Genomic DNA, 26,704 nt, shown 5'->3' with positions numbered 1-26,704 from the left:
CTGAAAAACCAGTTCTTGCTAGAATCTGATTTTTTGTGTCTTCATCCACCCCAACTAAGAATACACTTGACTTCTCCAGGTTTGCCTCCAATCCAGTGGCAGCACTAAAATGAGTTAAGGCCTCCATTACTCTATTCACTGAGTTCAAATTTCCTTTACAAAAAATCATTAAATCATTAGCAAAAATCAGGTGAGTGAGCTTCACTTTCTTGCACATGGGATGATACCTGAAATCTGGTAACATACTCATGTTCTGTAATGTTCTAGATAGGTATTCCATCACTAAGACAAATAGCAAAGGGGACATAGGGTCTCCCTGCCTCAAACCTCTCCTCCCCGCAAAGTAACCATGATTTTCCCCGTTAACTTTCACTGAGAACATGGTAGTGGAAACACATGTCATGATCCATTTGATGAACTTATCAGGAAATCCAAATCCAGCTAACACCTCTTCAAGAAAATCCCAACTTACCATATCATAAGCTTTCCTTAGATCTATTTTCATAAGACACCTAGGAGATACATTCTTTCTATTGTAATGTCTCAAGATATCATGACATATCAACACATTATGCATCATTGATCGACCCTGTACAAAAGCTGATTGGTTTTCTGCCACTATATATCTAATTGCAGTTTTCAATCTACTGCATATTAGTTTGGAAATACACTTGTAGATCACATTACAGCAAGATATTGGCCTGAATTGACTAGCAAATTCTGGTACATCAATCTTTGGAATAAGAGCAATACTTGTGGAGTTAATAAAAGTATTTTAATTTTTATTATGTATATATATGTTTTTTTTTTTGACCTCCTAAATATAGCATTAGTGGTTGAAGTCTTAAAGATTCACAGTGAGGTTCCAAGTTCAAATTAGGTGTGGAGGAACTATCAAGAGATGCAAACGAATTATGGTATCAAAAGTTGACAACTTTGCTTGAATAAGCTCCTTTATTCTTCTGGACTAGAGTTTGAAGCCTGGCCCAGGAAGCTTCAACGACAAGGACAAACTATTACACCTTTTCTTTTTTTTCGTTGCTTTATTAGACATCTTAGAAACTAGCAATAGAATTTACAAATATTTCTTGAGACCAACCAACAAATTCAAGGGACCAAGCATGTGGTTTTCAACAAGGATAGATTTATTAATTATAAGCTTTTTGTACAGAAGTAAGAAGCTCAAACCACATCTACTTTTCCTAATGCTGCAATCTTTTCACACAAGGGAATTTCGTTGTTTTCGGAAACCAAGATATTTTTGTGAACTGAAGGCCTTCATGTCACAGTTTCTTACGTTTTCAATGCTATCTTTGGCTGTATTTATTCCTCGTTCCTCTATTCCTAACAGTAGGAATATCATGATTATGCTTGCCGTCATATGTTGTTATGACAGCTTTTGGATCAGTTGAAGCCCTCTCGACTTGTTTGCGGACATTGCATCCAGGATATGTGCACCGATAGTAACTCCTGTATATCAAGTTTAGATGCATAAGCGGATTATTCATGTCATCTAACAAAACAACAGGACACATCACACATGTGAAAACATATTCTGGAAGGACAAAGAACTAGTATTGCTCAAACAAGACACTGCAGCTGATTATAGCACTTAATTCTAATCTCTAGAGAATCTTACTGCACTTGTTTGTTCTAATGACTAATCATAGATTTCTAAATTCTGCCACATGCTTTCGCATAAAAATTCATACATTTGGTTCTTCCTGTTTCGTAAGAAATGTTATCAGTGTTGAGTAAACCTCTGGTGACTTTCTTAACTACATTGTGGAAGTTTCCTCTCGTATGGGACTTCATAATGTATCCATTTCAAACTATAGTTTGTAAAATCAAGATAGACACAAATTTTGAACTATTGTTTTGGTATACTTAAGAAATTCAAGGAGATAACCTAACATCATTTCCTGAAGAGTTCACGAAAAAGCACTATACATGCACACACAAGTTCTTTAGTATAACTAACTTTACACTAAACAAGACTCGTGCACAACAGCAACTAACATCAAATTGAAAAAAAAAATCGTGCAGTCAGAAGATATGTAGACTATATAGGTACCTTGGATGCTGAGTCCCCTTTACCACCTTCTGCCCATATTTTCGCCATTTGTACCCGTCATCTAAGAAATCAACTTCACTTCTCGTCTGCAGAACAATCTTGGATTCAGCTACTGTAACATGTGATGAAGCTACAGGCATAACTGCCGTCTTCCTGTGACATAGTAACTGAATTAGATACATACTTTTGTTGCTCTACAATTTTTTTTCTTGTTTTACAAAAGAAGGATGGGGAATTGTTTACTCATGAAAGGAGAACTCACATTCTCTTTGCATCTGGTTCATCATGCCCTTCATCATCTACGTCTATCAAATAGCTTTCGGTTTCATCACATTCTCTTTTGACAAGAAGTTCAGATGCCATTTGGGTTGGAACCTGGTCAGAACGAGACGGAGAATACCCATCCGAGCTATTCATTACTGTCCAATCATGTGTACTAATATCTGGTCGAACTCCAAAGCAGTCTGTATTATCCAAAGCAGAACCATTTTTTCTTTGTTTGGTTGGTTGATCATGGTTGTGCCGGCCATTATATGTTATCTCAGTTATGTGACCATCAACAGACCGCTCAACCTTCTTCTTCACTAGACATTTGAGATGTGTGCACTTATAGTAGCTCCTAGGGCATTCACTAGCTTTAACCTTTTTCTGGCCATATTTTCTCCAGTTATAACCATCACAAGCTGGCTTATCGAGAGCACCAAAGGAGGTCTTGTTCTCAGATTGAGAAACCTCCGGTTGTTCAAATTGCTTACCCTGATTGTCTGATGGTTTGTTATCCAAACTAGTTCGCAGACATTCCTTTATCTGCAAAGAAAACTCATTTGGATCAATCGACAACTCATGTCCTAATGCTTCTACTGAAGCCACCTGAGAGGAACACTGATCTTCGGCTTGCATATATGAACTAGAAAATTCAGCCTGTGCTGTAACATGTGCTAGAGCCTGCTGATGTGACATTCCAAAGGGACTCTGCAATCAAATTGAAACCATAAGTAACCACATAAGGCTAAAAGTAATGTTGATGACTTTTAGTTTAACTATTTCTATAACCAACTCAGAAACAGTTTCTCTACCGCACAAAGGTAGGGGTAAGGTCTACATTCACCCAACTCTCCCCATGTGTTTCTATAACACAAATATAAAGTTTGAACCAAAATTACTGAATTTTACCGAACTCATAACTCCAATACTAGCTCCGTAACAAAAACATGTTTTTAGGATAAAATTTAGCAAAGTAGCAACATCACTAAATCAAAACATAAAAGAAAAAAAAAAGCAAATCTTTGGGTATTATTGATTTATTATTGCAAGTGAAATGAAGAATTGAGTGGATTATATATACCTGAAGTGGGGAAAGAAAGCCAGGAGAATTAAGGAATCCAGAAGGACTCAAACCAGAGGGAATCATGAACAATTGAGGATTCACAGGGTTATACACAGAGTTGTTTTGACACCCTGCAAGATCTCCAGAATATTCGTATCCGGCGAGAAGCTGGGAGAAAGAAGGAGGACAATCTGCAGAATCAGGGCTCTGATCAGATAAGAAACTGGAAACAAGAGACATTGGACCTGGGCTGAAAGAAGACATGTTAAAAAAGGATTCGAATGAAGGGCGAGGTGGAATTGTTAAAGATGGAAACGATATTGCTGAAGCTTCCCCTGTTTCCCCCATTTTCAGTCTTCTTCTTCTTCTCAAGAGAAAAAAAAAGAGAAGAAAGTGGAGTTGCTTTTCCTGCTATCCCTTTCGTTCTGATGTGTATATATATTGGTGGAGTATATGATGGGGGCTGCACTCGTCACTCCTCATTCGTCAATATACATAGAGATATTTTATTAGACGCGAAATCATGATTTGAAGTTTATTACTAACTTGAGTTATAGTTAAGTTAGTTACTTATTGAGTGTACAAAATTTGGATAAAAGTTATCCGATTTGGTCAAACACAAAATGTGCACATTTAGAGTCGGTTTGGATTGCCTTATTTTGCTATTTTATAGTCAAAATAACTTGTAAGTATTTTAAGTTAGAGCCAGTTTGGATCAAACTTGTTTGGCTAAAAGTTTAATTGGATTGGAAGGAGGGAATGTATTTTACTTCTTTTGTACTCATGTTTTAAACTGTTTTTCAACATTTTTTTGAAAACTTTTTTCCAAATTGTTAGTAGAAGTAGTGTTTGGCAGACTGGCTAATTGTTACTCCATTTGGTGGGAGTTGGCACAACTATAAATAGCTCAAGATTTACTATTTCACATTAACTGAAATTCAAGATTTTTTATTGGCTTATAAAAGTTTTTTGACAAATCCAAATTAGGTAGTAGGACTAATATGATTTCAACTAGTACTCCCCCAAAAAGTATAAGATGTCAAATTAGTGAGTAATGGTAAGATGTTTTAACTTCCCTAAATTAAAATACTCCCTGTGTCCCTAATTACTTGTCCACTTTTTTTTTTATAGTTGTTCTTAATTACTTGTTCATTTTGACAAATCAAGAAATGACAAATTTTTTTTACCTATTATACCCTCAATTAAATGATTAATTATTTTGAAAAATACAAAACTTTTCATCCACTTCATAATTAATAAAGGTAAAATGATAAACTGAGGCAATTGATTGTTAATATCTGGACTGGAGTAGAGGAGTAGTGTATTTTCAAGTTGCCAACAAAAGGATAAGATGTCAGGCTAGTGGGCTAAAAGGGGTCTAAATAAAGAGTACTACACATTGGATATACAATGAATTGTTTACCTACCAACTGCCACTTGGGAGAAGTCGATACCTCCACTTTCTTAATACTTCCCTCTGTTTTCATAAAAGTGGTTTTCTAAAATGGAACGACAAACCTCCTCACTTCTAATTTGATAAGATTGTGAGTTCGAATCATTAAAAAAATAAAAATATGAGAATTCTTAACAAGGGATAAAAAATTGGACACCATCCATCCGTTAAAAAGTTATCTACTTGCAGAAAATAAGAAGTATTTTATTTACAAAATTAATATCTTTTTGATTTACGAAATATTTTTCGTTTTGAAATAAAATGAAAGGATAAAAAAATATCCGTTATTTTAAAATGGAGGGAGTACTTTTTATATGGTATATATTGCTAGTTCAAATAATTTTTGTATGAAATATCTGGTAGTTCAATTAGTTAGTTGAACTTCACCTTATTTGGTAAAAATTTGATTTCTCAAAATGCATACAATAGTTTAACCCAACAAGATAAAAATATACAACAAAGCAAATGATATCTAATTGGGGAGTAATAAATGGAAATTAATCAAGAAGAGAGTCGGCTGATAGAAAAGAAAATACGAATTAATATACCTACTATATTATTTCAGAAAATTTTAGAAGAAAAAAAGGGAAAATATGTATGTCGGGTATACGTCATTCTTAGCTTGGAATAAACACATAACGTAACATATGGTCCAGGGCAACTGCATCAGCATCTCATAAGGTGCAAGCTAGTGGCATTTTCCTCACAAATAAAGTCATTTTTTGTCCTCTAGCTATCACAATAACTCAATAAAGCCTGTCTTTTCTGACAAGAGGCAAGTTCCCACTTAATCCAGTAAAGCTGAAAGATAACCCAATCATAAATATTGGGTACAATCTTTTAAGCTCAGTAAACAGGGTCATGACTCGTGTGCACGAGCCTACATAACCTTAACGGAGTATAAATAATTTTCTTGACACAGGAGATCTCCAAGTTAGACCCAGACGCAATGAAATTCACTGTGGCTTGGTCAGGGGAATTCTATATACATTTGGTTGGACATCAATCAGCACCAATCAGATAATAACGTCACACAATTATTGTAAAATAAAAATTGATAGATACAATGGATACTACAATGGTGATTGTACCCAGGAAAAATGGTTCATGCGGGAGCAGAATATGGTGCCTGAAGCAGATCTTTTTGAATCAGGGGAAATAACTCAGACTTTGGACTCGATGAAATATGTAGATGAAACAGCAAAGCCCTCTACATCGTAAGTGCGAATAAGTCTTTGTCTCTTGCCAGGAGATTCAAGCCAACAAAACTCAACATGAAATGCTGTGGATTCTTGCACATTCTTGGCCACATCAGATGGGTACCCCATGTAAATGCCCCCAGGCAACAGAGTAAGCTGGAAACCACCGTCGAAAGTCACTAGGTTTTCGGACATGGTACCGATCCAATGTACATTCGTTGTAATATTAGTAGCACCAGAAGTAGACGTGATATCCTTGATTTAAGAAGGAAATTATATTAGCAACCAAAAGCTAAGACCAAAGATATTCATTTCAGCGCCTGATATAAATAAATAAATAAATAAATAAAGCAAAATGAGAAATCACAACTTTCCCCACCCTCCCATCTTTTTTTGATAATTAACTTGAGACGCCAACAAGAGAGAAACAGTTTTTGCTAAAGGGTTGAAAAACAAAAAAGAGAGTTGAGAACCATTCTAATTTAGTGTTAATTATCCTCCTTCAGGAAAAACAACAAATGGAATCTCCATATCTGAGCTAAGCTTATGGTGACAACTCCATTCTACCAATGCATTTGTGTTTCATATAGAGCAGAGGATCATCCAGACGGCAAATTCATCATATCTTTGAACTATTTCAAATTCATTTCTCAAAGAAGTTGCATGAAAGAGAGATTCCATTTACTATCCAAGTGTAACTGGGCAGGTGACCCTTTCGTGGATACTAGTAGTTCACCATTACTTAACGATCGGATACAAGGAACTGATTGCAAGGAGCTAACAAACCTGAACTAGCTGTCCGTCCTTGTCAAATTCAAGAACAGCAGTTGTATTTGCTTCACTAATTGTTGCTCCATAAACACCAGTACGTGTTGTTCGCGAATGACCTTTCCAAGTTCCAAGATGAGGCAGAATTCTTTCAGTATCCTCCTACAAGATGACCATGGAATGCATAAGAACAATCATTTGGTTCTGGTAACTAACATGTTGAATCAAACTATGTTTAGGTAGTCCAAACGAAGAATAGAAGGGCAACCCTTCCCCTTTCAAGTCAAAATTACCTTGAAATTGTCAAAGGAGGGAGGAATGGCCTCTCCATTACCTCTTTCTTCAAGGAAAACTAAAATCATTTCCAGTATTCCTTTCGGGTCCATTATATGAAACGCTCTCACTCGCCTATCTTTCTCCAGTGAATAAAGACAATTTTCACATACAATAGAAGGCCGTTTAGAGGGAAGCTTCAGATTTCTGTGAAAGAAAAGAAGGAATTATAGAATGATATTAACACATTCAAAGCCTGGAACCAAAAGATAAAGCTAATAAAAAAATATGAATCAGTCCTTCATGAGAAAAGATCCCGTGCAATGTACATAACCTTTGCAATTGGATATTAGAAGACGGTCTATAATTTCTAATATGAAAGTCAGAAGCAATAATATGCCATCTAATTGATCTGATGAAGCTTATGAGATGTCCAAGATCCACCAATATTTATTTGCTAGTAGGAAAGATCTACTAATGAATGCTTAATTGTATGAGATTCTTTTACATAGTTGATATCTTTTAAGTTGGGAACTAATTACTGCTATGATGTGAGGATTATTTACATATTGATCGTCTTATTTGCCTTTTGGAGTTTGTTTACTCAAATTCTTAGGCATTGGTCTTTTTGGTTTGTTTTAGTACAAGGTGAAAACTGAATATGTTTGAAAACATCAGTGATAAGCACACAGACCAGAACAGAGCCAAGGCGAAAAGTGAGAAACAGCAACATTAAGGTCATACTGGGTAGCATTTCCAAAATAAAGCTAGCAGCAAAATATATGCATAATTTCAACCTTTGATCTCATCAGAACTGATATTTTAACTTATCGATTGAGTCATCTCCACGTAAGAAACATTTACCTTGGTGATTCTTCTCCGATATCATCTTCACCTAGCACTCCCTGTCTCAACACAGTCTCCAACATGCCAGCAGTCTGATATCTTAGTGCGTATGCCTTCTCCTTGGGGAAGAAGCCAATCTGCAAACTACTTTTAGTGGTACCTCAAATGCAATAAAATCTGACAAGAAAAAGAAACTACAGATAACAATCTTAATTAAGTATGACCAGTGAGTGGATATAAGTTAGTTCTCTGTCTTAGTGAAGCTCACCTGTTGATATTTGTCCACGGTAAACATGTTGGTCTCTTTGATTTTGTACTCAAACCACTCTGACTCACAATCATCGCCAGAAAATGAAGTGGTAGATGGAGGTTGTTTGATGTATAACCTAAAATTTTGAAGCCGATTAGTCCACTTGTTTCCCAGACCACAAAGTGAACACATATTACAGTACCCAAAGTTAATGAAGAAACCCTATACATTAGTGTCCACTGTTAACTAATTTTATGCGGATAAAAAAGCAAACATCCGGAAACTAAAGGGGCTTATGAATCAGAGAGACATGTGTGAATTTGGCCTCCTTAATTGTTGCTCCAAATTTACTGTATTTAAACCAGTGGAAGAATTTGAGCTTTGGGCTGACAAAATCTACTTGCACTTAAAGATATGCATGCCATTAAATGGAAAATTTCTCAAAATTCACAAACAAGAAAAAGAGAAATTCACCTGGATTTCTATATACTCCCTAAAGTTCACCTACATACGATTAAACTATAACCATATAACATGAAGTGTAAACATTGAAATTTCCGTGGTATTCTCCTCAATTCTAATGATTTAACTTTACCTTAATCTCAAAGAGTTTTTTAACTTCAGATGACTAACAACTGCCTTTAGTTTTATTTAAATGCTAACTACATAAGTACTAGTAATTTCATAATTACAAAAAGAACTAGACTGGATTATTCTCAAAGCTAGAATGTATATACTAACATACATACTTTACACATATTAGTCACGGAAGAAGCTACAAAATTGTTAAGGACTGTTAATCCAAGTCCCAATGCAGTTCTTACTAGCAATCACATTCTAATTTTCATCAGAAACTAGCAAGGTTAAGACACATTGTTTGTTACAAGTAGCTCGCTAACTACCAACAGGGAAGAATCAAATTATAGGAACTCACGTTTGTAATAAACTCATCAGTTCACCTTCACCGTAAGAGCCCACAGCAAGCTTCGTTGTAATTTTATGCATCAAATTGCCATGACCATCAAATTGCTGCAAAATAAATCAAGCAGATGAAGAAATCAAATCCAATGCACCTTTCCAGCTCAAACTGTTCATGATTGCATATGAATATTAACCAAAAATTCAAAAGTCATACAAATGCATGTATTCAAATTTTAAAAGATACACATATATATAGACTATGCATCCACTGAAAGAGAGAAAGAGGAAAGGAGTTGACACTGACATGGAAAGAGCCGGTCCAGTTGCCCAAATTGAGGCGAATGAAACTGTCAAGAGCGTCGATACTTATAGGTAGTTCGATTGTATTCCGATCACCTTGGACCACCGTGCCATTTGTACCGGAGCATGACGGTGATTTCCTAGACTGGTACTTGGGAGTCCGGAATGGAAAATTTTGGGGTATAAAGAGTTTCTCGTTCCATGAACTTAGATTAATCTTCCGTGTATTGGAGGAAGCGAGTGAAGTAGGAGGCACAAAAATGGCTGACATAGCCGTTGCCATGACGGAGGCAATTCGGACGTTTCTTCCTGCTAGAACCCACCATAGATGAATAATCTTATCCGATTATCTTGGAAATTTGCTCCTCTGCTTTAGTGCCTGACCCGACCCGACCCCGTAAGAAGAAATAAAGACCCCTCCCATAACGCACGCATCAAATAAATAAGAGATAAAATATCAAAATACGTCTAAATTATCTTCTTCTTTTTTTAATTTCGTATTTAAACTATGAGTCTCAAAAAAATATATATAGTTTAAATGTGTTTTGACACTTATCTCAATAAATAATATGATAAAAAAGATTAAAAATAAGAAATTTATAATATTTATTCTCAAGATCTTTTCTTTTTTTGTTTCATAGATGAGGCATGTTTAACCAACTTCTCATATGAGAAATATTCGTGAGCTTTTTTTTTTGTTGTTAAAGTAAAAATAGTACTCCATTTGTCTCAATTTATGTGACACTTTTCATTTTTCGAGAGTCAAACAGTTTAACTTTGACCAGACATTTGCGTATGGAATCTTCAATTTTTTTAAAATGAAATTTATATATTTGTAAACTACATAAAAAATATTATAAGCCACAATAATTAATAATTCAAAATGTTAAAAGGATCTATGAAAAACTTACGGTAAAAAATAGACTTGTTTGAATCTCAAAATGCGAAAAGTATCACATAAAATGTGACGGAGGGAGTAACTCTATGATTTTGTGACTCCATTCCTCTAAACTATCGTTAAGTGCTTAATGATCCACGTTAAAAAAAAAAATCTATTTTATAAAATATTTCTTGGAGAAAAAGAATAAATAGAGTTGTCTTCCCCTACAAGAAACCAAATACTTAACCTGTTCGTCAAACAACAAGAACTTTACTTCAGCACGACAATAGAGAACTCCAGAGTTAGAATTGTTCATAAGAAATTCAGCAAAAATGATGAGTTTCTACAAAGGAAGTTCTCTCAACGCCATGAAAATCATTAGAAAATCAATGCAGTTTAGCAAAAACCTCTCAACTTCTTCTCAACTATTCGGCAAACATATAATCCCTTCACGTATCTCCTCCGTACGCAACTTCAGCACCAATTACAAAATCAAGCCACCCTAAAATTTGGGCATTCACTTTGTTCCTCAACAACAAGCCTACGTAGTTGAACGTCTTGGTAAGTATACTACAACACTGAATCCAGGACTTAATTATTTGATTCCGTTTATCGATAAGATCCAATATGTACACTCCTTAAAGGAACAAGCAATTCTAATTTCAAGACAAACTGGGATTACCAAAGACAATGTGCCAATTGAAATGGATGGTGTGCTTTATATAAGAATTATTGATCCTGTTTTAGCCTCATATGGAACAGAGGACCCTATTTACGCTGTAGTCCAGTTAGCACAAACTACTATGCGTAGTGAGCTTGGGAAAATTACACTTGATAAGACTTTTGAAGAGCGAGTTGAATTGAATAGATGCATACTTAATGCGATTAACAATTGGCCTTTACGTACTGATTGGGGATTAGAGTGTTTAAGGTATGAGATCAAGGATATAACACCACCGGAAGGTGTAAGAGTGGCTATGGAATTACAATCTGAAGCAGAGCGTAAGAAAAGGGCGAAAGTCCTGATTTCTGAAGAGCAAAGACAAGCTGATGTAAATGTAGCAGATGGGAGGAAAATGGCTGTGATTTTGGAGTCTGAGGCTGCTAAAAAAGACCAAGTGAATAGAGCTAAGGGAAAAGCTGATGCTATTTTATCTAATGCTCAAGCAACTGCGCATGCAATTACTGAGGTATCAAGAGCAATTCTTGAAGATGGAGGTTCTGATGCTACTAGTTTGAGGGTTGCTGAGCAGTATATTGAAGTGCTTGAGAAGATAAACAAGATGGGGACCGTTACATTGCTTCCTCAAGATTCTAGTGATGCTGCTAGCCTAATTTCTCAAGCAATTGCTATACACAGCAAACTTTCTACCAGTAAGTAGTAGCAGCAGCAGAAGTACTAATGATTTCAAGTATGAAAGCTTAGTATTTCGACGCAATTTAGTAGTAGTTATAGTTTGCAGACAGAATTTTATATCTGACAAATATCTTATTAGCTTTGAATTATAGAAGCATTGCTATTTGCTAATGGTTGGTGCATCAGTAAAGATGTTTGTAGGTACCATTCCAGTTACTCTGTGCCTCTTTCTGAATGAGAACATAGTAGTTTTTTCTATCTTCTCTGTTCTTCTGTATGATTTGAAAGATGTTTGGCAACCAATTGGTCAAGTTGGGTAACCTGCGTATGAGGGACAGTAATGGCGGAACCAGGAATTCTAATAAATTCAAAAAGTACAATAGAATGCAACATTTAGCATTAATCAGGGAGAATTCAATATTGAACCAAAACGAGAAATACTCCTAAACATACAAAGTTGCTTGCCTAATAAACTTTGAAATAGAAACAATTTCCCAAACTCAAAATTAAGATAAACCTAGATATGTATATGTGTTTGTGTGAAAGAAATATAAATCCATAAAGATTAAATCCTAGATCAGAACGCACTGGAGTCATGACTACGTAGCTTAAGCAAACAAGAACGTCCACATAAGAGTACTGCTAATCGCGAAAACTGGTGTAATCAAATGTTTGACAATTTGGGGTGGAGAAGCATTAGTTTTATCTGATGAAGAAGGTGCAGGAGAAGCTGGCAAAGGTTCTTCAACATTTATAGCTAATTTCATTCCATGGAAGCAGTAACCTCCACTGCTGATAAAGTAATAAGGCCTTGCCTGAGTTAGATGAAAAACATCTCTCCCACCCCTTGTAATGTTTGATATAAAATCGCGATCAATACACTGCTCATAGTTCGTCTGGTTCACCTCCAGCACGTTGTAATAGTGCTTGTCAAACACAAAATCTGAAACGAAACCACAAGTGAGGTTCAGCAACCATTTAATTAGTTCTCAGAAAAGAATGCAAGTTTTATTTAAATTGCACCGATTATGTTTCACTTTCAATAGACATAAGACAAAACAAAATCATATTAGTATGAGATATAAAGGTGAAGGAGTCTCACAAAGCCAATCGCCAAGGTAAAAATGTTGATGAGAAGCCCAATCAGTATAGTTAACATTTTGGTCCCAGCCATGCTTGCCGCCCACCTTGTCAAGTCCACTGGTTGCACACTTGATCAATCCTAACAGCATCATCAACCTTATCATTATCAGTAGATCAAACCTCATTGGCACAAATAAGGATATTTTTCTCAAGTTGGAATTTGCTTAAGAAAATGTATTAGCAACACAATTGCTACAAATTCAAAGGAAATTTTATTGTTTTTGGTATTTAATAGTGATTGATAAGCATATATATGGTGCATTTTGACAGTGAGGATACAGCCATAAATATACAGGGAGGAATCATCGGGGTAAGTCTGCGTGAATCCTCACGCATACCAAATGAGCAATGAAATAAATGGCAAAAAAGTGACTAATTATGTACTACCTTTTTTTACTATTCGTCGATTTAGGACCTTTGATGCATTTTTCTCCTTTGGTGTGTGCCCCACACTCCTGATTTGTTTCGAGTATTGTATCAAATGAACGAGTTAAGTTGAATTTGAGTATAAATCGGATGAACTAGGCTAATAAATAGGTAGATCATTATTGATTGGGCGGCTAAGTTGCGCGGACTCTTCACTTTCGATGCCGTACCCGTGTCGGATTCTCCACAAATACACTCCTTTTAGCGAATTCGACACGCACCCTTTGACATTTTTTAAGAGTCCGAGAAAAATTGGTTAATAAATGGGTCGTAATTTAAGTAGTCTAATGTTTAGTAAGTTTTAATTTATTTGTTTGTTTTTTCTATGATTTATTCAAGTGCCTACGATTTTATTTTTTTTATCATGGTTATATGTCACATGTTAAATAGAAAAAATAGTCGTTTTAAATATTTTAATAGGATTTTTTATGAATTAATTTTGAGCTACATATTAATCCAGATTTTTAGTGGGTTGAATTGGGCAAATCACAATGAGCTAAAGTAATATATAAACATGTCATAAATGAAACCACGTTGGCAAAATCACATTTTTATAAGCTAACTTAAGCTTTCCTAATTTCATGTTACTGCAAAATAGAATGCTTCTAACATTCAGAGCTAGGGGTGAGCTTAGAGATGTCAAATACTCCCCATCTCTAATTACTTGTCCACTTTTGATTTTGCACACCTATTAAGAAAATAATTATTGATATAGTGAGTTTACCATTTTATTCCTATTAATTATGAAGTGGAGGAATTAAAAATTTAAGATTTTCAAAAAGTCTACATTTTTCAAAGTAATTAATTGAGGGTATAATATGTAAAAAAACTTTTGTCTTTTCTTGATTTGTCAAAATGGACAAGTAATTAAAGACAGAGAGAGTAGATGGGTTGAGAATTGAGATGGTTTTGAGAAGACAAAATGGAAGTTAATAAATATGCAATTTATTGTCTCATTCAAAAGTTGCTTGGGTTGAAATGAATTTGGCTAACATAAGGAAAAATGTGGGTCAAGAATTCTTACTTCAACGGGTCGTTGGTACGAGGAATAAAAGATAATATCCTGAAATAAAAATTGAGTCAATCTCATGTCTGATTTGAGGTATTAGCTAATTTCAAAGTTATATTATTCTACGAGGAAAAACTTATCTGCACCGAGTATTTACACCAAGTCAATGCAATTCCCATTATTACGTGATTTAATGAAGTAAAACACATGTCAATTAATTATGGTTAAGTAAAATGAACTATAAATTTAAACACATGACATGCATATATTGACTTGGTGTAAACACCCGGTGCGGGTAAGTTTTACCCTACAATTTGTACTAAAATTGTGGGATTACTATCTCATATTAAATGCGGAATAAATAATTTATTGAGATATTTTTATTTATTTCATCCTACATACCAAACTATCCTTTAGTGTAATTATTGTCTATGTAATTTCATTTTTTTCTTTTCACATAATTAACAGAGCATAAAAACAAGACCCAACTAATTTAAGTAATATTCTTTTAATTTGTCTCAATTTATGTGACACGTTTTCCTTTGTACAAGATGCCTAAATTCATTTTTAAGATAAAAGACATGGCTATTAGTATAGAAGAGACAAATATTAATGCCTCTTCCATATGAATGTAGATATTGTATAGAGAGCGCCTGAAATTTCTCGCATATTTTGAACACCATAAAATTAGTAATTTCTTTTACCCTCTCAATTTAATCATCATGCTTTGCTTTCGACAGTTAAATTATAATAATTTTGATCAATATTTTAAAAAAATATTTTTATTATATTAATATGAAGAAAAGAAAGTTATAATTTATAATTTTTCATCCAATTTAATTTAATTTTAAAATATTATGTCAATATACTCAAATTTACCTTTGAGTACAATTTAAACGCTCAAATGGGCTTCGTTCATCCTGAGCCCCATTTATCCAATCAGTGTCCATAAACATAATTACAAGTTATTGTGCGTGCTTTTTATTTGATGAAATTTTATAGACCAAAGTATTCTTAATTATGATTTAACTTTTCAAGGTAAAAGTTTAGAAAACTTTTTTTTTATTTGACGTAAATTGTGTAGTATCTAATTTACAAGGCATAAATTAAAGAACTTTTACCTTATCCAACAAAAGTTCATAGAACTAAGAGACATAATTTTGTGGGTTGAAATTGAATTTATGTCTGACAAGGCATAACTTGTAGTATCTTGCAAATTTTACCTTGCCCTTTTTTGTATCGTAAGGACATAAGTTGTGGATTATGAACTTCTTAAGGCACACTATTTGAAATTGAGCTTATGTCTTGTAAGATATAACTTGTGCCTTGAGATTATTTTTAATGTTGAGGCTATTTTTTTATTACTTAAATTATTGAATAATAAAAATTAAAGATCATCTCAAAATAGAGGTATTCGTGTGAATATTTTTAATTTAGTCCTTCAAATGAATTGCTCTTTAATTTTTATTCTATAAATAGATTGGTCTTTAATTTTTGTCCTACAAATAAGTTGGTCTTTATTTTTTTGTCTTTTAGTCATCAAACTTACATCTGGTGAAAAATAAGTTCTTTAAAAATTAAAATAACACAACTTAAAATATTATGATATAAAAATATAAACGTATATCATGTGAAAAATATTTATTAGATAAAATTCAAAAACAAGCACAAAAACGGACAAAAGTGCAAAATTCCCGTCCAGAAATGCATTCAATTCATTGGAATTACAGAACTAGGCCCAGAAGAAACTAGAATCCGATTGACAGAGCCTCTTACGTTAGTTACAGAAACGTGTGCAAAAAGTTCTTCAAAAATTAAAATAACTCTTTCTTGAGCCGTTTGATCATATTTTATTGTGATTTTTTTTTAGAATTACAGAAATCACATACTTTTAAGGCAAAATTACAATATATCCCTTAAAAGTTTATAATTACATAAATCCTTCAAAACGGATACAATAATACAAGCGCTGATACATTAATCTGATGAACGAGATACATTAATTGTTAAGTAAGATATATTACATTTTATACATGATACACTAATCTTATGTACATTTTATACATGATACACTATCTGATGCGCGAAAATGATGGATTTTGGAGATTTGGTAATAAGTAAACTAAAAGGTGGATTTCTATAATTTTTCCTTTTTTTTAAAAAAGTACTATCTTTTATTTTTAAAATAAAAAAATGATATTTGAAAATCAAAGTAGTTTTAGGCTACAAACACAAATTAAAGTGTTTTTTGTTTTAAATGTGAGTAATTTAGAGTAAAAATAGTGAAAACTATTTTGTTGTTTTTGAAATTCTTGAAAAGAAAAGTTCTTTTAGAAGTTCAACTCTGCAAAAAAGTGAAAACATCTCATGGCCAAATACTCGCCCATTTTTCGTTTGGAAACCAAAAAAAATCAGATTACTGCAAATGTGTGTTGGCAAAATTATTGGCGTTGGGTAGGAAACCAAAAGAAGTTGGAAAAATATTGATAAGGTTCCTCAAAAAATAAAACAAACGCACTGAACAAGAAAATGGCACAAAACAATATTTTATTCCTATCTACTTTTCTTCAACCCAACGATATATTATACATTACATTATTGGAAACCAGCTGTTAATTAACTTGTGAGAACAGAATCATCAAGTCACATGGCAAGGGCCCACCATTCCCCTTGCCAGGTAGTAAGTATTTGAACCCATTGAAATAACACACGCAACTTATTTTCCTCTTTTAGATTAATATAACCTAAAATGATCACAATCTATCATGTGAGCTCTTTAATATGAAGACAAACTTTTCATAACTACTTTGCACTGGTGTGGACCTGGACCACAATCTAAATTTAGATGACTCCAAATTCAAATCGAGACAGCTAATTACAACAAAATAATGATAATTAAGAGAGGTATAACAAATGAAAAGAGTAAGTAACATGAAAGGTCTCCGTCATCCACGCGATCAATTTCTCCAATGAAACAATTGTAAACTTGTTTAGGTAACAACATAAATAAACAAATTTTTCAAATCAACCCCCCACACCAATTTGATCTGAAATAAAAAATTGACTTTCAGGTCAAATGATGATGGCACTTAGTGGGAAAAAAAAAAAGATGATAACTTTCAAGAAAAAAGAAAATACGAGCACACAAAAAAAACATAAAAATCTAAACACTTTCTTGACACTTGGTTTAACTAATTATCTGAAGCATCCAGCATTTATGGTTCAATTAACCATCCTACCAGAGCAGAAGAAATGCATCCCACGCAGCAGCAGTTGCAAAAAGAGCTGGTATCATTATCTGTCCTTTAAATGAGTTGAGCAAATTTGTTGAACTGCTGTGTACTGGAGCAGCTTTTGGTGGTGGAGGTGCCTTTTCAACATGAATAGCCACTTTCATGCCTCCATAGCAGTATCCTTTGCCACTAGCGAAATAGTAAGTTTTAGTCACATTAAGCGGAACAACGTCCCTTCCTGCTCCAGTGGTCCAATTGTGGAGAGGATGATCAGTATTGCAGCTCTCGTAGTCTGTCTTGTTTAACTCAAGCACATTCATCTGGTTCCTGTCATACACAAAAACTGGGATGGGAGAGGAAGAGTTATTGAACAGCGACAAATAACTGAAGATATCTCAATATTTTACAATACTAAGAGTTTCATACGTATAGAGACTGAGTAACTTGTAATGTGTCTTTAAGATATTGTGAAGCAAGATAAGCATAGCAATCAGCAAATACTACAAATGTATATGCACAAGTACACACTTATACATCATTGAGCCGTTTGAAAATGATAAAATATTTCTTCACTAGATTACACATTATGCACCAAACTAGATTAGAGAAATTAGCAACGCTTGTCCAGCATTAGCTGGAACCAATACTGTGACAAACATATTTGTCCCTACAAAACAACTGGATGATTCTGGACATGATCAGCCATGAGGGTGACATCTAAGCATGTGGCTGGAATTGTTGTCTTATCCAATGTTTTATTTCTCTTTTGATTAGCTATAATGTCCTACCAAATCCATTTTTACAAGAATTTAATTGTTGCAAATTGGCTTAAAGATAAGAATATCAGACAAAAGTGGTTACTTGAACTTCTGATCCAAACAAAAACACTTGAGAGTAAAGACACAATTTTACAGTCACAAGAAAAAAATTGGATTTACCTTCTAAGAATAAGAAGCTCAAAACAATTTCTTTAATCAATGGCTCACCATAACAGCTAATCTGTCTGTGTTAATGCAATTTAAGAAATGGAAAAAAAACAAGTTTGAGATCCATGGCGAAGTTGCTTAGCCATCTCTACAGTAACACATTATTGAGGACAGTGAAGATCATGAATAGAGCAGAAATTTGGTGATATCACAACTTTTTTTCTTCTTATGAGTAATAAAGGAATATTCTTGATGTAAAAACAACCAGCATAAAGGAAATACTGGGGGTAAATGTACATCCAAAAGAGAACGTTACGATGTGTGAAGAATGGTGATATCACAACTGTAGCTTCTTGATGTAAAAACAACCAGCATAAAGGAAACGCCGGGGGAAAATGTACATCCGAAAGAGAACATTACAACGTGAGAAGAATGGTGATGATATCGCAACTATAGCACTAAAATGACAAGTAATTCAAGATGATGCTTCTCATTCATTGTAAAACAGTAGCATATGTGTGCGATTTAGATCTAAATAAACCCCAAAAAAAGGGAAGGGCAACATTAAATTTCAAACGAAACACCACTGCCTTTATGAAGAAGCTGCCTTTTCCAGAGCTAAAAGCAGTCATAAAAAGGAAAAACTTCAAACTTTCATCACCAAAAATGCCCAGCTGGAAACTCTATAATTCAAATTAGGTATAAACAGAGTAAATGTCATTCTAAATGCAAGCTAAAAACATAGATCTGAACGACACAGAAGATTTCTAATTTTTGAAAATAATTCACTCCTTCACAGAAAAAAAGGCAATTTACACGAGACCTTCACTATCTAGCAACATCAAGTCAATAAAAGCTTCAGAAAGTTACTCCTACTAGTTAGCACTGGAAAAGGCAGAGCTCCAATTATAGAAAGCAGCAAGCAAATAAATGAAACCCAGTAAACCACAGAGCTTAAACAGAAAACTAAGGCTCCAAGCTCCAATTGTAGAAACAAAATTATACTCATATTTATACTAAACCCCGGGTATATTTAAGATCCGGACTAATTTCTAATAAAGGAGACATTAGTAGAAGGCTAGAAGCAAGCTAAGAACAGTAGAAAATCTTAAGAATGAGCTGAAAGAAGAGTAGATCTAGAGCTTACAGAGCCAGTCTTCGTTGTAGAAATGTTTGTCCTTAGCCCAATTGGTGTAATTGACATTGTTAGTCCAACCAAATCTCGATCCCACAATGTACCGAACCGAGTACACTTGAGGCAGCATAACGAGCAAGGCGCATGTTAGCACCACCGCCATTGTCGGCCAACCAAAGTTCCTCCTTCTCACCACCTCCATTGCTACAGTAATATACTAGAGTTCTTAGCTAAAAGCTCTTCTTTCTTCTTTTGAGAGATGCATGTGGACTACCTTATTTATAGTTGAAACTTTACTCAACTGTAATTTATCTTTTACTAACTTTTGCGGGCATTTAGGGAAAGTTGATTTTGTCATATTTAGTTTCGAACTCGAAAATTTTGATTAAAGATAAATAACTTATTCATTGCACTAAGTCCGTCAAGAAATAATTTATCTTTTTTAACTATTTTAGAAATTACCCTCCTTTTATCTTCCTATAATAATAATAATAACAGAACATGATATTTTTTAATTAATAAAGTGGAGTAACGCATATATTAAGCTAAAAGGCAATGTCAAAACTTAACAGCTCATTTATCACATAGGATACGCCTACTTTCTACCCTCAACTGCATGTGATCCATTATTACCACCTTTTAATCAAATTTTGAGCTCAATTCATTAACGGTGCAAGATACATTAGTTAAGTGAATTATATGCATTAAGTATTATGTACGTTATTCAATTATTAATTTACAATATGACATATTTAAATTATAAATCATATCCACAATAAAATTAAAATAAATAATATATAAATAACTAAATTTTGAACTAATCTCTATAAATAACTCTAATCAATAACAAAACGTCTGAGATAGCTTGTTGCAATCAGTAAGTTTAGATCAAACTTGTAAGTTTCTCAAACTACCTATAGATATGAAATTAAATTGTATTTCATGACAAAAAATTTTATTGTACAATATTAGTATAGTCTAACTTGTTAGGATCATATTTGTTAAAACAACTGACACAATTTTACTGTTGAGATTATGAATTGCTGACTTTTTATGTTTTAGAAACATGATAAGCAGTACAAGAAAGTTTATGCGTTGAAAAAATGGTACACAGCAGACAAAAATGTCAAATTTTGCATTTTTTCCCTTTAAAATGAAAAAAAAATCAAGAATTTCACAATAAAACTTAGGTCCAGCTAGGCATTTCTGGTCCGAGATTTACGGCTTACATTTGCAACCACAATTTTTTATTTTTTTTTCAGATTTGATATGGTATACAAAGCAATTGAACTTGAAAATTTTTTTTCAAAGAATGACGCGCTCGATGCACATGAACATCAAATATAAATATTAGAAATAGTATATACTAAGAAGATAATGTTTCAAACTTTTCTCAGATGAAAACAAAAATAAATACTTCTATAGAAGTTTGTATGTTTCTTTGTATGTTTCTAGTAAGAGAATCGATTGTGACCTGTGAGTAGTGGTGGCAAATGAGCGGGTCGAGTTAAATTTGGGCGGGTTGAAAATGGGTCAATATAAAATGGATAATAATTCAATCCGCTTATATTTGATATGGGTAAAAATAGATTGGGTAACAAATGAGTTGGGTAAAATATTAGTTTACCCATATTTTACTCATATTTTCATGAGTAAATAGTTCTCTACTTGAGAATTCAACATGGAGAAAATATTTTAGTCTTTTTTTAGATGAAATATGTTGAAAATGCTTCATTTAGTTTTATTGTATCATAAAAGTAAAAAAAAAATCCTATAACTTTTCAATATAAAATAAATTTATGTTTTCCTGGAAAACAAGTAGATTTTTTACTTATTTTATCATGTTTGGTTGGTGAGTAGAAAATATTTTCCGGAAAAGATTTGTAATGTTTGGTTTACGAATGAAAAATATATTTTATTTTTACTAGAGTAGAGAATAATTTTTGAAATTGAAAATGTATTTTAAAAACAAACTTAATTTTTTTTTTGGGGATTGAGGAGGCCGGGGAGGCGGGGGTGATAGAGGGGCTGGCGGGGGTGGGATCGAGGGTAGGAGTGAAAAAATAAAAATTTGAAGTTGAAAATATCTTTTAAAAACAAACTTAAATTTTTTTTTGTGGGGTGGGGGGGAGGGGGGGTCGATGGTAGGGATGAAAAAATAAAATTTTGAAGTTGAAAGTATTTTTTAATTTCACATATTTTTAGTCAAATTCCTAGCTCCGCCTATGCATTCATTTCAAAGTTAAAAACAAATACAAGGACTAGTTTTGTTATTTGTATTAAGATTTTAATATATATGATGTGTAAAAAGTAAATTTTTATTTACAGACTTAGTAAGTGTTTGGCCACCCACTAGTCGCAAGATTACATAGGATATGTTATTTTTGTTATTATATATACTTACAAGTATAATATCTTTATACCTAACATAATTTTTCGATGTCGATCGGGAGCACTTTTACTCGAACATTTTAGACAGGTAAATTCGGCTACATTTTTGTGGAACTAAATTTGACACTTCAGTAGAGCTAACGACGGATGGAAACTATTAGGGTCTATTTGGAAAGCCACCAGGTAATTGAAATTGGTGTAATTACTAGGTTACTAATTACCAGCCTAGTAATTACACTGACATGTTTGGTTGCCACAGTGTAATTACACATGTCTTGTTTGGATGCCACAGTGTAATTACACATGTTCTGTTTGGATGCACAATTGCAATCATAAAATTATAATAAATTTTAAAAATAAAAATTAATCATTTAAAATTTATACTAGACAAATAAGAAATTTTATAAATGACATTAAATTAAATATTTAAGATATATATTCTTTTTTGAAAATATATTAATTAATAAACATATTTACTGTAACTAATATTATGAAAAAATAATTGATTTATATTTTTTCAAATTAATATATTTCAATTGAATTGATCGTAACAACTAAAAGTATGAAGTTTCTACGAACATTGTGAAATGCATGTTTGATAAAAAGAATAGTAATATATAAATAAAATATCATAAATTATTAAATGTTTGACAAAAATATAATCTATCAAGTCTAATTAAAAAATGACGTGCAATGTAAATTCAATATTACTAAAACAAATGAAACTGAAAATATAACATAAGTTATAAATTCAAAACAAAAAATTTAACATAATACTCTTATAACAAATTTCAACATAGCAATAAATATGATTTATTTTTATTTCTTCATAATAAAGAAAACGTAAGTCTATAACCTTACTTAACAATAAATTCTATTTTAATTTAAAAATTAGAATATAAATAAAATTATGCTAATGAGAAAACAAACATGGCATAAAGAAATAGATAATACGAGAAAATTCCATAGAATCACGTAAAGTAAGGTTGAGAACAAGAATAAAATGAAATATAATAATAAAAAATAAAAAATAGACTTTTACAAATTTTTAGAATAATAAAAATTAAAACAAAAAAAATTAAAATAGAAATTTAAAAAAATGAAAAAGTAATCAGGTGGTAATTGGACCATGTAATTACCAGCAATTCACAACCTCTGTCTGTGAATTGTAGAGTGTAATTACCTCCTGCCAATTACACCAATTACCTACTGACCAAGTAATTACATATCCTTCCAAACAGGATAAGATAGTGCAATTACACCAATTACACCAAACCAAATCAAATTACCAGGGTGTACTTCCAAACAGGCCCTTACCGGCTTTTGGAGACTTATAAAGTCATCAACATGAAAATAGCAATTCCTTGGTCAAAAGAGATTACTTTCTCTGGTAACAGTCAAAGAATATGAATCCTTAAACAAATCTGGTAAAGTACACTGAAAAAAAAGGCTGCACTGACAGAAACCACATGGGAATTCATTGGACAAGACCAGCTTATTAATGTTCATTACTCAGAATTATATCTCTTACACATCCTCAAGGACTTAAAAATCATAAATTACAACTGGTTATTAACATATTCTCAGGCGAAGAATCATAGTTTAGTCTTTACCTGAGTCCTTATCACATATTTATAGGCATCTGGTGGAACAATATAATATTTGCGCGCTCGTGACTTCCATCGGATGTTAGTTTTTTTCCTAATCCAGTCTTATCAGAAGATGCTCAACTTGAACTTCCTTTGTCAATGGCATTGAACAAAAGTGGGCAATATCACGTCTCTTCCTGCTCCAGTGGTCCAATTAATTGTGGAGCGGATGATCGATCAGTATTGCAGCTCTAGTAGTTTGTCTTGTTTAGCTCAACCACATTCATCTGGTTCCTGTCATGCATACACAAAAACTGGGATGAGAGAGGAGTTACTGAACTGTGACAAATAACCGAAGATATATATCTCTATATTCAACAAAACTAAGAGTTTCATATGTATACAGACTGAGTAACTTGTAATGTGTCATTAAGTTATTGTGAAGCGAGATAAGCATAGCAATCAGCAAACACTATAAATGTATATGCACATATACATCATTGGAGCCGTTTGAAAATGATAGAAATATTTCATCACTAGATTACACGTTATCTGCCAAGTTAGAATAGAGAAATTAGCAAGGCTTGTCCAGCATTAGCTGGAATCAATACTGTGACAAACATCTTTGTCCCTACAAACAATGGGATGAATCTAGACAATGCGCAGAAATGACACTTGAAAGGCTTAAACCCTCAGAAATCCTTCTTGCTTTCAACAAGATGGAGCACAGAACTGATATAAACTGTGCTAAACTATCCTGAGAAGAAGTGTTTGCTAAAGTTGACAACATCATTCCTAGTTTAATTTGACCAAGTCTGTAGTATAACTATTTTTTAGCTTAGTTGTTAGTTTGATATTTTATTAGTATGTGGGTGTTCTATTATTTTCTAAAGTAGCAGATAGCTTTCCCTAAAGTTTAGGAGAGATAGGTTAGTGGATTTAGTTAGTGGTTTAGTGGGATTGTGACTCTATTAAAGTTGTAATTCTATATAAGATCATTAACTTGACTGAATACAAGATCAGTCCATTGTTCTTTTTCTCTGGAAATTATTTTCTCAGACTCCTCCAGTTATATTTTATTTGAGCTTATTGTATCTTAAGTTCTTCAGTGCTTGCCATGCTTTGTGACAGATGTTGGCTACTTGTGAATCACAGAAATGCAGCTAATTGACTGAAACATGCACTAGAAACATTCAGCTCTTAATTCTTATTCAGGTCAGGAACAGTTTATCTTCTTTTGACTTCCCATCGCGTGTACTTGTGCACTCCCCTTGAGCTTGTAATTTGGTATTCCAGATGTTAACAAGTTTCATTTTCACACTTGGCCTGATGAGAGAAACACCAGGTCGTGAGAGTTACTAACATATTTGATTGAGATAATATCAGCAAGACACCTAACCCTCCGAAGAAATTTGATAACATTACCTTTCGACAGAGAATAAACCGTCACCACACTGTAATGTTCAACGAAGATAAATGCTAGAATCAAACAAAGTGTAGAAAAGATAACTTATCACATCCCTTTATCCATGCTTGTATACTTCCACTGTGTAAACATCAGGACCTGAGATGTATCCTGAAAGCTTGAATGAACGATTGCTTGCACTCAATTTGTTAAGGGAACTTAGATGAATCCCAAACCCACTGGACAATAGTGGCAACGGAGCACCTGTGCAAAGCAGGTCATCCTCACTGCATGCAAATAAACAAAATCTAAAAAACCAGACGGGAAATATCATTGAGTTAACTGGTGTATCAAATATGGACCTTTCAATATCAACAATTTTGAAGGAGACACTAGGATGCACAAGGGCGATTCTCAGCAGAAACTCTTTCAGAGAATGCAAGACCTTGTTTGGGCTTCCGGATTATATATGCAAACCAAAAGATCAATAGTATAGCTTTAGAAGTGAAGTATGTAAATCAAATTTTTTTTACTTGCTTGTGTTTGAGGAAAACTAGAAAGGACTTGAAGTGCATTTGCTTCCTTCGAACTGGTGGTTGTAAAATACATCACAAACCCACCTGAAATGTCGTGCCAAGCAACAGTTCTTTAGCTTTACAGCAACATGTTTGATAGAACATCGAAGGATGAAAACAAACCAACACCCCTTAAGGCTGTGATGATGACAAATTAAGTTGTATAGAGTTGGGTCAGGAATTGGAGCTACCCTTATCTTGGCGAGGCAAACCGTTAAGGCATCTCTGTTTTGCAACCGAGGTCTGCAGCCATGGCGTTTGCTTTGTCTCCTTTTGCCTGGTTTTACAACAAATCTGAGCCTTAGGAGAAAGAATTGGCCGAAAGACGCTTGATACGGCACATCTTAGAGTACTCCACCGGGTTGATGCTCTTAACTGTCCCATTGACAATGTCCGATCAAATACCTAAATCAATTTTCCAGCCAATCTACTGTTCTTCCCATTATGTTGATATTCTTGCATCCATTAAAAAAGAAAGAAGGAAAATTCGAGAACTTGATATTGGCAGATTTTCTTGGTATTCTTGCACGCATTCTCTTTAACAAAAATTCAAAAACTTGTTGGATTTTTAAAGTTACCTTGGTATTCTTAGATGCATATTTTTAGGAAATCAAAGAAAATGTTGTTTTCAAGAATATATTGACATTTTACATCTTACATATTCAGGAAATTCAAGAAATCTTTTTTTTTAAAATTATGTTGTTAATCTTGCCATGTGTGTATAGGATGTTCAAGAATTTGTATTTATCTTGTATGAAATATTGGGTTTTTTAGGGGTGGTTACCTCCCTTCTCTAGTAAGCCCCGATCTTTTTTGAAGTTTTGCACTTATGCTTGTTTGCATTTTCGGTTTTGCAAGTAATTACTTGTGAACCCCTTTTTGTTAGATTAGCTCAGAATGAGGCAGCAGAGAGAATAATGAAATTTCTATTCAAGGGTGGTTTCCCTTCTCTATGCTTTGCCTATGATTCTTCCATTTTCAAAACAAACCAACAACTCTTAAAAAAGATAAGATACATAGATAGAGTACACTACAGTTTCTGGTTTTTTTTCCCAGTACTGGTTGTGGACTGTGATTTTCTTGAGCTGAGGTCGATTGGAAACAACCTCTCTAGTCCCCCACAAAGGACCGGGGTAAGGTCTATCTACCAATGCTAGCTTTTAATTATAGGATAAGGTTGTGATGATGACAAATGAAGTTGTATAGAGTTGGGTCAGGAAATGG

The 26,704-nt window shown here is 33.5% G+C and overlaps 4 protein-coding genes and 1 pseudogene across 4 annotated transcripts; 1 reads left to right on the top strand and 4 right to left on the bottom strand.

Annotated features, from left to right (window-relative positions):
- Positions 1-1,208: 1,208 nt before the first annotated feature.
- LOC102600522 (probable WRKY transcription factor 3) lies at positions 1,209-3,749 on the bottom strand. Its single transcript, NM_001318664.1, is given in 4 exon segments — positions 1,209-1,470; positions 2,075-2,227; positions 2,337-3,046; positions 3,420-3,749. Coding segments are annotated over 4 exon segments (1,356 nt in total). The 3' UTR covers positions 1,209-1,307.
- A 2,091-nt stretch (positions 3,750-5,840) lies between these two features.
- LOC102600188 (uncharacterized) lies at positions 5,841-9,803 on the bottom strand. Its single transcript, XM_006338353.2, has 7 exons — positions 9,416-9,803; positions 9,125-9,219; positions 8,209-8,326; positions 7,959-8,077; positions 7,115-7,301; positions 6,840-6,983; positions 5,841-6,308 (listed from the first exon to the last, which is right to left on the bottom strand). The coding sequence occupies exons 1-7, from the start codon at positions 9,692-9,694 to the stop codon at positions 6,018-6,020; spliced, it is 1,233 nt and encodes a 410-aa protein (XP_006338415.1). The 5' UTR covers positions 9,695-9,803; the 3' UTR covers positions 5,841-6,017.
- Positions 9,804-10,559: 756 nt separating this feature from the next.
- Positions 10,560-11,742, top strand: LOC102602092 (stomatin-like protein 2, mitochondrial pseudogene; annotated as a pseudogene).
- Positions 11,743-12,144: 402 nt separating this feature from the next.
- LOC102599850 (lamin-like protein) lies at positions 12,145-13,009 on the bottom strand. The gene is made up of 2 exons (XM_006338352.2): positions 12,751-13,009; positions 12,145-12,591 (listed from the first exon to the last, which is right to left on the bottom strand). The coding sequence occupies exons 1-2, from the start codon at positions 12,914-12,916 to the stop codon at positions 12,257-12,259; spliced, it is 501 nt and encodes a 166-aa protein (XP_006338414.1). The 5' UTR covers positions 12,917-13,009; the 3' UTR covers positions 12,145-12,256.
- Positions 13,010-17,133: 4,124 nt separating this feature from the next.
- LOC102599525 (lamin-like protein) lies at positions 17,134-19,795 on the bottom strand. Its single transcript, XM_006338351.2, has 2 exons — positions 19,533-19,795; positions 17,134-17,802 (listed from the first exon to the last, which is right to left on the bottom strand). Exons 1-2 carry the CDS (start codon positions 19,720-19,722, stop codon positions 17,462-17,464), a joined length of 531 nt encoding a protein of 176 aa, XP_006338413.1. The 5' UTR covers positions 19,723-19,795; the 3' UTR covers positions 17,134-17,461.
- Between the last annotated feature and the right edge of the window lie 6,909 nt (positions 19,796-26,704).

Source organism: Solanum tuberosum, unplaced genomic scaffold (assembly GCF_000226075.1).
Source record: "Solanum tuberosum cultivar DM 1-3 516 R44 unplaced genomic scaffold, SolTub_3.0 scf00004, whole genome shotgun sequence".
In the NCBI taxonomy this organism is placed as follows: Eukaryota; Viridiplantae; Streptophyta; class Magnoliopsida; order Solanales; family Solanaceae; genus Solanum; species Solanum tuberosum.
This window is presented reverse-complemented; position numbering and strand designations above follow the sequence as displayed.